Below are 15,304 nucleotides of genomic sequence, written 5' to 3' on the forward strand. Positions count from 1 at the left end.
AAAATTGAACCCAGGTCCCTGGCACTGTGCCACCGAGCTGCCCACTCGAGCTATTTTCTCACTTAGTCCTCCATGCACCTGGCTTCTCTTCTCATATTTCAGATGGTGCCCAGCTTCCTGCCAAATTAGTTTGCAAACCTCTCCCTATCCCAGATGACACTAGTTAACCAAATGAGGAATGGGCTCATCAGGGATGTGAAATCTAGCTTCACAACCCATCTCATCTGCAATGAAATGTGTTCTGAAAAATGGTTACTTAGTGACTTGCAAGAATAAGTTTCCCCCTCATCACTGGTTCATCTTTCAAAGCATTTAGCAGTTCTCATCAATCCCCCCGACCAGCACCTTCTTTCGCTGTGATTTTTGATATGCTGAATTCTGGGTATTCTGTTTCTCTTGTTAAATCATTTTAAGATTTTCATGTGAAAAATTCATTGGCGGAAGTTCAGAAATGTAATTTATTCTGCTAATTATATGAGCTCAATTATATTGGTGGTGAAATAAGTTAAAAGGTTTAATTACCTTTCAAATGTGCATATTTATATTGCCTGTTTCTTTCTGTTTACTGCTGGCTCTTTGGTATTTTCTTTTGGGTAGATAATTTGCCATGAAAGAAAAAGAGACAGGGCAAACGGGTCATGGAGAGAAGTGTGAGCACACATAATCCACTCTCAAGTATTACGTTTCTTGATGAGAGTATTCCTTGGCCTTGAGATCAAGAAGAAAAGCATATGTGTTATCCATTCTTGTACTGTAACAATGAGGCTGTTTTCAGTTTTAGCAACACTGCTGTTTTAAAATAGACAACATCAAGACCAAACAATATGCAGAATTAAAAGGCTGACACCACCTTCCCCCTTCTCCCACAGCCAAGGACAAGCTGGGAATGGAGTGCTTAACCGGGCAGGACGCTATGGAGTGGAAAGTCAGTCACATTCCCAACTGCCCCGGATTAAGTCAAGGGGGAGGAAGGTCAAGGCTGCCTTCCTGTCTCTCGGCCAATTTAGGACCTTAAGTGGCCAATTAAGGGCTACTTAAGTGACTCATCCTGCCATTGCTGTCATTGTTAGGGGGAACCCTGGTGGAAAGCCTGCCTTGGGTATAGTTGTGTGCTGGATGGGTCCTTCTTGATCAGGCACACTATGCCCAACAGACGAGGGCCTTGCTGGCAGTGTTAGTCACCCCTGCAGGAAGGCTTTCCATTGCCCTCCACAATGACCCCATTAACCTCTCATCTAGAGCTTCCACCACTGTCCTTTGTTCCAGTCCGCCTACTGTCTCAGCAGTAGTTCTTGCTTCCAGAGGGAAAGATTCACAGATTCACAGAATCCTATGGTACAGAAAGAGGCCATTTGGCTCATCGAGTCTGCACCGACCCTTTGAAAGACCACCGTATGGAGGCCCAATTCTCCACCCTATAACTTCACCCTAAGAGGCAATTTAGCATGTTAATCCACCTAACCGGCACATCTTTGGACTATGGGAGGAAACTGGAGCACCTGGAGGAAACCCACGGAGACATGGGAAGAAAGTGCAAACTCCACACAGTCACCCAATGTGGGAATCGAACCCGGGTTCCTGGCGCTGTGAGGCAGCAGTGCTAACCACTGGGCCACCATGTGGCTGGGTCTGTGGTCTGAAGAGCTGTCAAACATCTGATCGGCAGAGAGCTCTGGGAGGCGGGGCGGCATCTCACCCTGAAAGCCCCGGGAACTCCGATGGCAGGTGGGTTAAGTGTCTGGTTGAGATTTACTCCCATCTGGACACCTGGAAGTGGTCACTGCAGGGTTGCCATCAGCTCTCCAGCTGGGGAACAAGCACTGCAGCCATTAAATTCAACCCAAGTGGCCCCATCTGCTCAGGCCAGAATTCCACGGTTTCCTCCAAAGAAACAGTTCACCATCAGCACCAAATTGGATGCCAAATGGAAAAACATTTTAGGCACCGGTTGTCAGATAGTCCCATTAAATATCATCGGGCTAACAGACTGCCTGCAGGGAGATCACATTCCGAATGCATAATTTGGAAGCATATTTTTACAGATCAATGTCAATATTTGCTTTTAAAGTATTCCATTGTTCAATATGATCTTTTACAATTCCTCTCCTAGTTTGTCCTCTCATCTTCCATGCTGAGTAACCTTGAGATCATTCAATATTCCGTTGTTCATATCCTAACTGGCACTCAGTAATGCTGACATCAGCCTAACCTCATTGACCTACACTGACTCCCGGTCAACCACCACCTCCATTTTAAAGTTCAATGGGAAAAGTTAATTTGTACAACAACATTTAAACATGGTGCTAAACAAATGAATTCCCACCCTCTGCCTTTATCTTTGTGTTTAAATCTCTCTTTGGCCTTTGTCCCCAACGTTGGACTCCATCTTCAGCTATCCCCCAGGTGCCAAGCTTTGGAATTCCCTCCTTAAATCTGTCCACCTCTCTCTTCTCCTTTAAGACACTCTAAGCCTTTGATCACCTATGCAACCTTTTAGCTCAGTTTCAATTTCCTTGATTGATTGGTTGCTCTTGCAAACTGATCTGAGATGTATTACTGTGTTAAAAACACCATGTAAATACTCATTTTATTGTATGACAAAGCTAGAAACTTAACAGGTGATTTTCTTTTCCCAACCAGCTGAAGATGGCTGCGGTGGAACCCTGCAAGGATCCAGTGGCATTATTTCCAGTCCAAACTTTCCTGGCGAGTATTACAATAATGCAGACTGCACCTGGACTATTGCTGCAGAGCTTGGGGACACCATTTCACTCATTTTTACAGATTTTCAGCTTGAAGAAAAATATGATTACTTAGAAATTGAAGGGTCAGAGCCACCATCGATATGGTAAGTAGATAATATTTCTGTTTCCCAAAATTAAATGTTGAAATATAATTTCCAATCTTCCAACAGTTACTTGCGTATGTTTCAACAAAATGAGTTGTGGGGACAGATTGGAGAGGTTGGGACTGTCCTTCTTGAAGACAAGAAGGTCGGGAGGAGTTTCCATTGTGATGTTCAAAGTCATGAGGGGGCTGGACAGAGTATACAGGGAGAAATTGTTCCCACTCGTAAAAGGATCAAGAGTGAGACAGCACAGATTTAAGGTGACTTGCAAAAGAAGCAAATGTGATGTGAGAAATAACCTTTTCACGCGACAGGTTGTTCAGATCTGGAATGCGCTGGCTGGAAGTGTGGTGGAGGCAGGTGCAATTGAGCCAATCAAGAGGGCATTAGATGATTATTTGAATAGAAACAATGTGCAGGAAAATTGCACTCATGCTCTTTTGGAGAGTCAGCGCAGACACGATGGACTAAATGGCCTCCTGCGCCTTGACAATTCTGTGATTCTGTGACATAATTGAAGTAATTTATATCTTCCACATTTCTTGAGTTTGATGTTCTCCGAAAATAACCCGGAAGGGGAATTTAATTTATATCAGGTCGTAGAAAGTTGATGAACTGTAAACCAATAGTTAATTTGTAACAACATAATTACTTACCTTGATCGAAATATGAAAATTCAGTTGTAACACTTGAGCCAGGTTTTAATTGACCTGCCATGTTATTTTGCTGGAATCGAATCAACCGATGTATATCATGGCGATCATTGTCAAAATGGTGTCAGTACTGCTTTCATTCATTTCTGATTCGGCCCACTCCAAATTGTATCTTGGTGAGTGTCTTTGTATGGGTGTAAAGGAGTGTGCACTGGATATAGCTCTGCCGAGGAGGTGGATTGTAATGTCAGTCAGCGTGGAATTAATATTTGGCTTCAGCGCTGCCATTTTAGGCCTCGCTGCCCTAGTTACCAGCCTCCGTTAACCCTGCAGAGCTGGATACGCATTCAGCAGCACAATGGGCCCCTCACCAGCATTATTTAAAGGGAAAATTAACAGTTTTCAGGTTAGTTAGTTGGTGTGCGGTTAGGATCTAGAATGCTCCGCCTGAGAATGTGTGCAGGGACCTTTCCTGTTAATTCCTTTATTTCCTATTTCTTTTATTTTGCCGTTATCGTTTTTGGTCCATGGGTCTTCATTGGAGGCATACCTTTAAGTTGAGCAGAGGAAGTGAGGAACTCAAAAGTTTCAAAATGGTACACTGTGCTATAAAGTTTTAGATTTTGAACAGCAGAACCCAGACTTTATGGCACCCGAGAGATTGGATAGATTTGATTTGATTGTTTGGCTGGTGACCAATATATTTGCCAGGGAGCGTATCCTGCCCGGTAACAGACAGTGATTGGATCTTGCCGGGTGGGGTTTTCTGAGGAGCAGCTGAAAACTTCTGGACTCCGATCGGGGAAGCTTTGTTGCTCTCTTTCTCTCTCTCTTTCTCTCTGTTGGCTCCTTTCTGTTACTGTGAATGACATAGAAGCCACTGGACCCTCCAGGTGGAAGCAGCTTTCTCTCTCCATTTTGCTGCCTACTGTCTAAAGGAAGTAATCTCGAGACTCTGATGAATCTAGAATGAAAATCATTAGACTGAAAGCAAAGACATAATCCAGCTGGAGGCCGAGACTAAAAGAATCTAACTGGAAGACGCCCATCTGAAACAGAGACTTAACCTTTAAATTTGCTTTTACATCGCTCTTCGCCGTCTGTGCTTATCTTTTGTGTAGCAGGTGGGGTGAGTTCAAGATGGGGCTTAGAAATTAGGTAGCAGTTCCTGTTGTATTTGTTGTCTATTTAATTATAGTTACTGTTAATAATAAAAGTTTAAATTTACAAACATAGTGACTGTAGTTATTGGACAGCCAAAGACCAAAGACTTTGGATATTTTTATGTGGTATTATCAGGTATTGTAGTACCCGAGAGGCTGAAGACCATTGGTTAAACCTAGGAGTTTATCATTGGCTATTTGGTATGTAGGTCCGCCCTGACAGGCGGGGTATAAGAACCGGTGCCGTCCCAGCAGCCCTCATTCCGAAGCTGCTGGGGAACAGTTCTAGTCTATTAAAGCCTTCAGTTATGTTACTAACTCGTCTTTAATTGTAATTGATCATGCATCAATTTAATAGACTACACTGAAGCTGAAAGGATGGATCTCCGAATCAAGCCGGAGTGTCACCAACTCAGCCCCCACGCGGAGAACTCGGCGGCGATATTTAAGCACTGGCTGGCGTGCTTTAAAGGCTACCTCGAGACGGCCGGAGGCACCCCCTCAGGAGAACAGAAACTGCATCTCCTGCACTCAATGGTAAGCCCTGAGATCTACACCCTCATCGAGGAGGCGGAGGACTTTGATGCTGCGATCGAACTGTTAAAAGGACATTATATCTGCCCTGTAAACCAGGTCTATGCACGTCACCTGCTTGCAACTAGATGGCAAAGCCCCGGGGAATCGTTGGAGGAGTTCTACCGTGCGCTACTGGTGATGGGCAGAAACTGTGGCTGCCCGCAAGTTTCAGGGAGCGAGCACATGGAACTCCTAATCCGGGATGCCTTTGTAGCAGGTATGAGCTCCTCAGAGATCCGCCAAAGACTCTTAGAAAAAGACACCCTGGGACGTAGAGAGGCACGGGCCCTGGCAGGGTCCATGGATGTTGCCTCCAGAAACGCGCAGTCCTATGCGCCCGACCGCGCGGCGGCCCCCTGGGCTGGTGACATCCCACAGCGGCAGCCCCACAGACCTTCCCCGTGTCCCCGCAGGCCTGCGCTGTAAGACGGCCTGCTAACTCCGTCGGGCCCCGCTGTTTCTTCTGCGGGAAGGCGAAGCACCCCCGCCAGCGCTGCCCGGCCCGCACCTCCACCTGCAAAGGGTGCGGCAAGAAGGGCCATTTTGTGGGGGTCTGCCAGGCACGAGCCGTGGCAGCGGTCTCCAGCGACTCCGGACCAGCGCGGCAATCTTCCCTTCAGGCCCCAGGCGGCCAACACTCACCGCCACCCCCCTATCCTAGGGCCACGTGCGACCCACGGGCGTGGCCATCTTGCCCCTCGGACACCACGCTGGATGGATGGGTGCCGCCATTTTGTCCATCCTCGCTGCCATTTTGTCCATCCCCGACCACCATGTGCGACCCATGGGAGACGCCATCTTGGATGGGGCCCCAGGCCTCCAGCACGGCCGACTACACGCTGCCCGATCAATACCCGCAACTAATTCATCTGGCCTCGGTGACTCTGGACCAAAATCGACCTCGGACACTCGCAACAGCAACGACGACGGTCTTCATCAACGGCCACGAGACGTCTTGCCTGATCGACTCTGGGAGCACGGAAAGCTTTATACACCCCGACACGGTAAGGCGCTGTTCACTTGTTACCCACCCTGTAAACCAGAGAATCTCCCTGCCCTCCAGGTCACACTCGGTGGAGATAAAGGGGTTCTGCCTAGCAAACCTCACTGTCCAAGGCAGGAAATTCAACAAGTTCTGCCTTTATGCCCTGCCGTACCTCTGCGCGGCTACACTCCTGGGGTTGGACTTCCAATGTAACTTGCAAAGCCTGACCTTCAAATTCGGTGGCCCTATACCCCCCTTACTGTCTGCGGTCTCGCGACCCTTAAGGTCGACCCGCCTTCCCTGTTTGCGAACCTCACCCCGGATTGCAAACCCTTCGCCACCAGGAGTAGACGGTACAGTGCTCAGGACCGGACCTTCATCAGGTCAGAGGTCCAAAGGCTACTGAGGGAAGGGGTCATTTAAGCTACCAACAGTCCCTGGAGAGCTCAAGTAGTGGTGGTAAAGACCGGGGAGAAACATAGGATGGTCATTGACTACAGCCAGACCATCAACAGGTTTACGCAGCTGGATGCGTACCCTCTCCCCCTCATATCCGACCTGGTAAACAGGATCGTGCAATACAAGGTCTTCTCCATGGTGGATCTCAAGTCCGCCTACCATCAGCTACCCCTCCGTACTAGTGACCTCAAATACACTGCCTTTGAAGTAGATGGGCGACTCTATCAATTTTTAAGGGTTCCCTTTGGTGTCACTAACGGGGTCTTGGTCTTCCAACGCGAGATGGACCGAATGGTTGACCGGTACGGCTTACACGCAAAAGAGATTTGGACAATTATCTGAAACAAAAGAATTTTCAGGGCAACAGGGAAAAGACAGAGGAGTGGGACTAAGTGAGTTACTGTACCTGGGAGTTGGCACAGACACGATAGGCCAAAAGGCCTCCTCCTGTGCTCTTACCATCTTCCGATTCTGCAGTTTCTGATTAATCTCTCATGGCTGTTGTGTAAATGCTGGTTCTTTGAGGACTGCACTGAATGTCCATCTTTAATTTTTGTGCTCAGGTCTGAGAGTAGCAACCAAACCCACAACCTTGAGGTTCAGAAGTGAGAGTTGCCAACGGAACAACAACTAATGACAGAAGGGATGATGGTGCAAGGCAACTAATGTCAGAAAAAAATAGGGCAGTGTTTATGATCTTAAATTATTGAACTCAATGCTGAGTCTGCAAGGCTGTAAAGTACCTAATTGAAAGACAAAGTGCTTTTTCAGTGTTGGAGGCTGAGGACAGAGAGGTCATCGAGTGAATAACAGTCAACAGGCAGCTCAGAGTCATTCTTGCTGCTGGATATCGATGTTACGCCCTAATATTTGGTCTCCCTAATATAGAGTAGACTGCATCGTGAGCAGTGATAGAATTTACTAAATTAGAAGATACAGAAGTAAATCATTGTTTCATCTGGAAGTATTGCTTGCGGCCTTCAATGGTGGAAAGGCAGGAGGTAAAAGGCAGGAATTGTATCTTTTGTATTTGCACAAGAAGGTGCCATTGGAAGGGAGTTATGGAGGTGTTTGAGATTTGGACCAGGAAGAATTGGTCTCTTTGGAATGCTGAAATGGGGAGGGGAGGTGGAAGATGTATTTGGTAGGGGCATGTAGGAATCTGTAATTGATGGGATCTTAACCTGTCGAACTACGCCAAGTTTGGGGGAAGCTTAGTTGATGAATCAAAGTCGCAATACGACAAGTTGTAAGATTTGTAATATTTCTGCACTATGCCAAGTTGTTTGATTCCTTGTATTATTCGACTGTGTAAAGTTGAAGGAATTTATATTATCTCTGCTATTCGGTTACCAGTAGCACTTTACGAATACTGGGACTCAGCAGAAACTTCAGTTCAAACTTCTCAGGTGCCAAAAAGAATTGTTTTATTTGTAGTCGCTTGATTACAATTTGAAAGTCATTTAAAAGGCAATTCATAGACAATTCGAAGCTTTCAGAGAATTACAGACATTATCTTTTTTGCTTAGGCAGACAGCTCGAAAGTAACTTTTAAACGGTCAAAGTCTGGCAATGAAACATGAAAAGAGAGAGAGAGCTAATCTTCAGCTAAACTCAAACTCAAAGTCAAAAGTGCATTACATCACTGACACAGACTGACAGACTGACAGAACCCCCAAAAGACATCTCTAAAATGGAGACTAGAATCAAAGACAGAAATTAAGGACAGACAACACAAAAGACAACACACTAAAGACAACACAGCACAACACCCCAAAGACAACACACTAAAATGGCGGGCGGAAACTTTTCAGTTATACACTTTCATATCTGTCTTATGTCATCTAATCACACCCCAATATAATCCTAATTGGTTTGGGTTAGACTCAAACACATTTGATTTGATGGCAAGCTGTCCATCTTCAATGTGCAACATCAGCTTTTTAATTGTTTCATGTCTACATGTTATGGAATGTGATATTCTGCTAATCTTTACCAGCAATAGACTGGTTGTAAGCTGGCTTGGCTAATGTAACAATTGAGACTTCATATCCAGAAAGATTGAGTAAAATATATATGATTCAATGCTCTTACAAACTGCATTAGACTCCTGCCACCTCGTTGCCATGGAACTCAGTCCTTGTCCTTGACAATTAGCACAAGCAGTGTCAAATTGACTTGCAACTGTGCTGTTATAATCTATAATGGAATTTTATGCTGTTTCATGTATCATATTGAAGTCCTGAATTTATGTGTGCTGAAATTCTCATTTTTAAAATGAGTACTTAAACAGCTATCTTTTACCTATACTAGCTGTATTCGAAATACCTGGCTTCTACAGGGCATCACGCTGGAGGTTGGAAATGGTGATGGGTGATCCACTGAAAGTGGAAGAAGAACGAATGGAAAATGAGGACAAGGGGGACTCTATTGTGGTCCTGAGAGGGAGGGGCTAGGATGAGAGCAGATGTGGCGGGAATAAGAAAAACGCAAGAGGCGGGGGAAGGGGGGTACATCAGGCAGATGTGTTGGAGGCCTTCAACATAGTGACACCTGAGGCAAAGGTGCCTGTCTGTCTGCTGTCTAATAATATGGTACCGCCATGTGCACACATGGGGATTTCCATGGAAAGGGTGGCAGATGTCATAGAGACACCGGTTCAGCAAAATGCCAAGTTTCTGGCGGAGATGCACGCAGACCTCCCCTCCATGGCTGTTCCCATATGAAGCTTTAACAGAAGCTATGCGAGAAGGGGACCTCCAGATGCCCCTTCCCCTCAAGGAGTCAGGGAGGGGCCCTCCGGCTCACAAATGGAGGAGGACTGTCATGCAGACAGCCCTGTGACCTTCACTCAGGGCTCTCTGAATGTGTCCGGCCTTTCCAAATCTCATTTGTCTGTGACCCTATCAGCATCGGCCTCTGGGAATGCAGAGGTTGGACCAAGGCTCAAAGCAGAAGACACAGAGTAATCTTCCAGACCTTGAGGATCCAGAGGATACCTGTCAAGTTATTAAAGTATTCAGGGCATAGTGGTCAGCAGGCTGCCTCCACCCTTGCTGCGGATGTTGGAGAAACACCAAGATGCAGTGGCAGGCAACAAAAAGTTAATTTCTGATTTCACTCTGATTGCATGGGTGCACCCTCATTGTTCATTGTTGGTACACAGTTGTTAATATATATAATTTAAGGAGGTTGGATGTGTTTTTATTGCATCTGTTAGTTTTAATGCCTATCCACTTTATTCAAGGGTACAATCCAGGCTGGGCCTATGTGTGTGCAGGGAGGCATCAATTTTGCCAGAGCTCTTTTATACCACGTGAGAGAAGCTTCCCATGCACATTGGTCCCTTTCCCTTCACACCGTCTTCAACTCCTTTGTATTGTCATAACTACATGCTGGGGTTCCCTTTCATTTGCCCATTTGAGTTGACCTGCAGCTCCATCCATGTGATGATCCATCAACCATCCAGCATTTCAATATCTGGACTTGAAGGCATTAGGTAGATTCACAGAAGTCTCACTGCTCGTATGTCCTTTGAAACTTGTTCCAGTACATTCTATCCTCCACCCGTTACAGACACCATCCCCTCTGCCACACCATTCAACCCCACATTTGTGTCACAGTCAACCTCCCATGGTCACCTTTGAATAACACCACCTCCCACTCCCCGCACCCCATTATCCTTTGGCCATTCGTAATCATTGTCCATGATCCCTCCCACTCACCATGGAAAAGGTCACTCTCATCCTTCCCACCCCAAAGAACCACGTTTCATAATAATAATCATAATAATAATAATTGCTTATTGTCACAAGTAGACTTCAATGAAGTTACTGTGAAAAGCCCCTAGTCACCACATTCCGGCGCCTGTTCATGGAGGCCGGTACTGGAATTGAACAACTTGTAATGTTGTGCATTACAAGCCAGCTGTTTACCCCACTGTGCTAAACCCGCCCCTTCATTTTGTGTTCTCTCCGACAATCCTAACCACCACTGCACCCATTATCGCAGGATCGATACTCTGCCACCCTACGCATCCTATCCCCTTTAACAGTCACAATTCCAACCTTCAACTAATTCCTTCACTTTGCCCTGCAGGATTCAATAATCGATTCCACAAACACCTCCCTGTGAGCACTACTCTCCAATCACCATCTTCTTCCTCATCTACACCCCCCACCCACACAGTCCTCTTCTCCACTCGCACCCCTCTCACTTACGGTACCTTCTCCCCCTGCAACCCCCCACTCACAGTCCCCTTCTCCACGCACCTCCCTCCCACTCACAGCCCCTTCTTCCCCCACAGCCCGTTCGTTTCCACCTTCCCATTCCATTCCCTCACTGCACCCATCCAAGACCCCTACAAGAGTTCAATCCCTATCTTGCCTGTCCTGTTTGACCGCCAGACCTGCTCCACCTCTTTGTGTCCTTCCACCCCATCTTCACCCCCCCCCCCCCCCCACCCACCCACCCGACCATAAGACTATCCATACTTTCCATGACCTGCTGCAACTGTACACCAGCTACTTGATGCTCCAGCTGCTTGATTGTCTACATGTTCAGTGCTTCACCCACTCAATGGTCTACATGCTGCTCCAGGATCCACCAAAGTGAGATATCCAGTCCAGGGTCCACCAGCTGTTCCACGTCTCCTTCTATAAGTTCCAACATGTTCACGTCAAGTTGGCCTGGACTTGTGAAATCTTGCTGGTAGGACTTGTGATTGGATGAAAGGTGGGAGGAACAATTGTCTGCGGCTGTTTATTTGAATTCTGATAATGAGATGCTAAATTACCTCCCAATGGCTCCTGCTGGGAATAGTGACATGCCAATATCCAGCTGGGATAGTCGGGGCCACAAGTCTGCACATTGTCATTTCCGGTCACTGGCAAACTGATTTTTCATCTCCCACTATATTGTCCGTGCCTGCCAGCCATGAACCCCTCCATTGGCAATTGGGGATGATTCTGTCCAAAGAGTGCAAATGACAGGCAACATGTGTAACATTGTCGGCACTTGTCCTCCAGTCGCAGGAGCAGCTCTGTGGGAATTCTTAACAAATCTGTCAAAAGCTATTGAGCTTTAAAAGAATCTCATCAAGAACTTCCATGGAGACTTTCCATTCTCCTGCCATAAATTAGATAATTAGATAGAAGATGAATGAAAATTCTTACAAGCAATGGCCTATGGATTCACATTGTCAGACCCTTCCCTCTAGGCCTTCTGCAGAGTCTGTCTTTCCATCCTCCTACCAACTGAGGGGGGAAAGGATCAGCCTGCATTCCTTCACCTGGTCCAGAAGAATCCAGGAGTTTGAGGTACCATTTGGCCAGACATTCTGAATATTTCAGCATTTACTTAGAATGGTCATCTTCGATGACCACTGGCTAATGAGTATGATTATCCACCTGAGAAGCTCCGTATTTCTGGTCATGGGTTCTTTGGGTCCTTTCGTGGCTGATGATCATGATCTTAGAGTCGCATCTTCAACCGCATACTTGGCAGGTCTTTCCAAGAGGTGGGATTGGTCCTTGGACTCTTGATCGCTGGTATTACTTTCTCGGGTTTCTTTTCTGGGCATCCTCTTGCCGTACAGGAGATACAACTTTAAGTGATGCAGGCAAACTTTAAATGGGCATTGTGGCCACCAACAACCATGCCCCCTGAAAGAAACAACTGTCCATCAGCACTGGCAACTCGTGAGCAGCCTGCCGATCCAATTTAAATGAGGCTGGGTAATCAAAATGGTTCACATTTCAGACTGACAACATTGGTGGGCAGCCTAAATTCTCCACAATTGCCTATTCTAAATCCGCCTAATATCAAAATCTATCCTAGGCTCATTATCTCTCACTATCTCAAAGCTTTATTCTTTACCTTACTTCTATGGTAATATTTTATTACTATTTATTTTAGTTGAGCTTTTTGGCTTCTATTCATACCAGCTTTATTTATCCTTCCCTGCTTCTTCAGTATCAAATGTAACCTTTTCTAAAATCCTACTCCATTGCTCTATTTTCTCTCTCCCTAAGGACATCGATGTCAGTTTGGTACAGATGATAACGGTTCCTTTGATTATAGACCTCGCTTATTCCAAAATTCATTCCAATGCCCCAGCAATGAACCTTTTTTTCTCACTGCAGTCCTGCAGCCAAACACTGACCTTCTCAATTGTCTTCACTTGAACCTGTCCAGCAAATAACACAGAAAGCAATCAAGGAGTACTCCTCTTGAGTTCTTGTTCGTCAACCTATTGATTCCCTCTGCTAGTGCTGAAACTTTTTTTTCTTTTTTAATAATACATTTAGAGTACCCAATTCATTTTTTCCAATTAAGGGGCAATTTAGCATGGCCAATCCACCTATCCTGCACATCTTTGGGTTGTGGGTGCGAAACCCACGCAAACACGGGGAGATTATGCAAACTCCACACGGACAGTGACCCGGAGCCGGGGAACGAACCTGGGACCTCGGTGCCATGAGGCAGCAGCACTAACCACTGAGCCACCGTGCTGCCCCTGCTCGTGCTGAAACATAAATCCATGTATATTAGTGATTCTAAAATTGACTTTGCTTTTTCGGTTGCTTTCCCTCTGATACCCTTAGCTTGTCCACCTGTTCTGTAACGTGGCAATGCACAATGTTACAACTGGATAAAAAGGCTGACTAACCCTTGACTGTCAAGTGTTGCACTATTGCTATTATCCTAACCCAAAGCCCAGGTCGCCTTTTGCTCCACTATGCTACCATGTTGTTCAGGGCTACCATTATCATGTCAATCTCTATTCAAGTGAAATGTACTCTGCCTATCTGACACTGGGCATATTCTGAAGAGTATATTTCCAAAACACTCATCCACACTGATGCTGCAGAGTTTGACCAATTGTTGCTTAATTTGATTATACTTAGTGCAAATTTGGCATTTTAAAGTTACTAGTAATGGGTCAAAATAGATGTAACCCAGAATTTTCTGGAACACGACATTTTAAGGCATCTGCCATTAGTTTAACTTTCCGCTGATCTTTAAGCTCAAAAATGTTTTTCCCAGTAATCTTTTGGAAGTGCAAGCTGATGAGGTCAATACGACAATTGGGGATAATAGTGAATGAGGGGACCGACAGATTATTTCCTTCGCCAATTAGATTTAAGGGTTGAGAATTAAAATTGGAATGACAGAGGATGTTGAAGTTGAGTCAAATCGGATACAGGAAGTGAAATAAAGAGAGGGAAAGGCAGGCTGGATTAAGAGACAGCAAAAAAAAGGGACAGAAAGGAAATGTGCTAAAACTAATGACATATTCACAATCCCAAAGAAGAATTTAAAAAATACAAAAATGAAATTTAACAATTTAAATTGTATCCTTTCTAAAATGGACATGCATTGATTTGCATTACATTAACAATGATCACATTTTTCATCCCTATGTTATCGCATAAGAACGCTGGATTTCTGCAATGAATTTAAGTTAAGTTTAATTTATAAGCCTTGGAACTCATGAGGAAGCTGAGACTGAGGGTGCACTGCTGTTCTGTGAGGTAAACGGTGGAGTGACAAGTCATCCAACAACTTGCAATTGAAGGAATATCTCTTCCTCATCATAATTTGTTGGACAAGTACACAATAATGAAGACAAACACCATTAAATTCATGAAAATAAACATAATACTGCGGATACTGAAATCTGAACAAGAATAGAGGACCCTGGGAAAAAGCAGCAGAGTGGCACAGCGGTTAGCACTGCTGCCTCACAGCGCCGGGGACCCCGGATTCAATTTGGGCCTTGGGTTGCTGTCTGTTCTCCCCGTGTTGCATGGATTTCCTCTGGGTGCTCCGGTTTCCTCCCACAGTCCAAATGATGTGCGGTTTAGGTGGATTGGTCATGATAAATTGGTCATTAATGTCCAGGGATATGCAGGCTAGGTTATGGCTAGACAAGATAGTGGACCTGGGTGGGTGCTCTTACGGACGGCCGGTGCAGACTTGATGGGTCGAATGGCCTCCTTCTGCTCTGTCGGGATTCTATGATTCAATAGGTCTGCCAAAATCAATCAGGAAAAAAACAGAGGCTGCAATTTAATGAAAAAGTTTCCAAATGTCATTTGCTGCGGGTTTTGCTGGGAGTTTCTCCCCGCCTCTGTCAGCGAGTTCCCCACCGTTATCTAACCACACTTAGTCACGTTTCTTAATCCTGGGGGGAGTTTCTCATTGGGCTAACCCACACTTGGAATTATTTTCATTTCTGGAGAGCTGAACTCACTGGCCAGACTGGCTCCTAGGGATTGGGCCACCATTTTGAAAGGGTGCCTTGATCTCTAAGTAAGCTAGAGGGTCCCTCACAACCCCACCCATGGGCAATGCCATCTCCCACACACATGGGTACTACTACAGACCCCCCCAAGTGATGACACCCTGCTATGAAGTCACTGAGGGCCCCCCTTTTCAGGCATTCCCACACCCACTTTCAGGCCCACCCCCTTGCAAAACCTCCACCCTTAACCCCGCCAACATTACGGAGGGCCCTTCATATCTGCCCTGTACCCCCTGCCCTTCACCCCCCCCTATCAATGGCATGTCCCTCCTGACCCTTGACAGTACAGCCCTGGCACTGCCACCCTAGCAC

The 15,304-nt window shown here is 45.9% G+C and overlaps 1 protein-coding gene across 2 annotated transcripts in view; it reads left to right on the top strand.

Annotated features, from left to right (window-relative positions):
* The window catches only part of csmd3b (CUB and Sushi multiple domains 3b), a 2,718,576-nt gene that overhangs the window by 1,268,634 nt on the left and 1,434,638 nt on the right, over nt 1–15,304 (top strand). The window contains exon 5 of one of the 2 annotated variants that reach the window (XM_072467431.1): nt 2,641–2,848. In XM_072467431.1, the coding sequence (XP_072323532.1) occupies nt 2,641–2,848 (208 nt within the window). Of the gene's footprint in view, nt 1–2,640; nt 2,849–15,304 lie in introns of those variants that run through there. The other variant, XM_072467430.1, reaches the window with a different exon arrangement.

Source organism: Scyliorhinus torazame, chromosome 11 (genome assembly GCF_047496885.1).
Source record: "Scyliorhinus torazame isolate Kashiwa2021f chromosome 11, sScyTor2.1, whole genome shotgun sequence".
Lineage (NCBI taxonomy): Eukaryota > Metazoa > Chordata > Chondrichthyes > Carcharhiniformes > Scyliorhinidae > Scyliorhinus > Scyliorhinus torazame.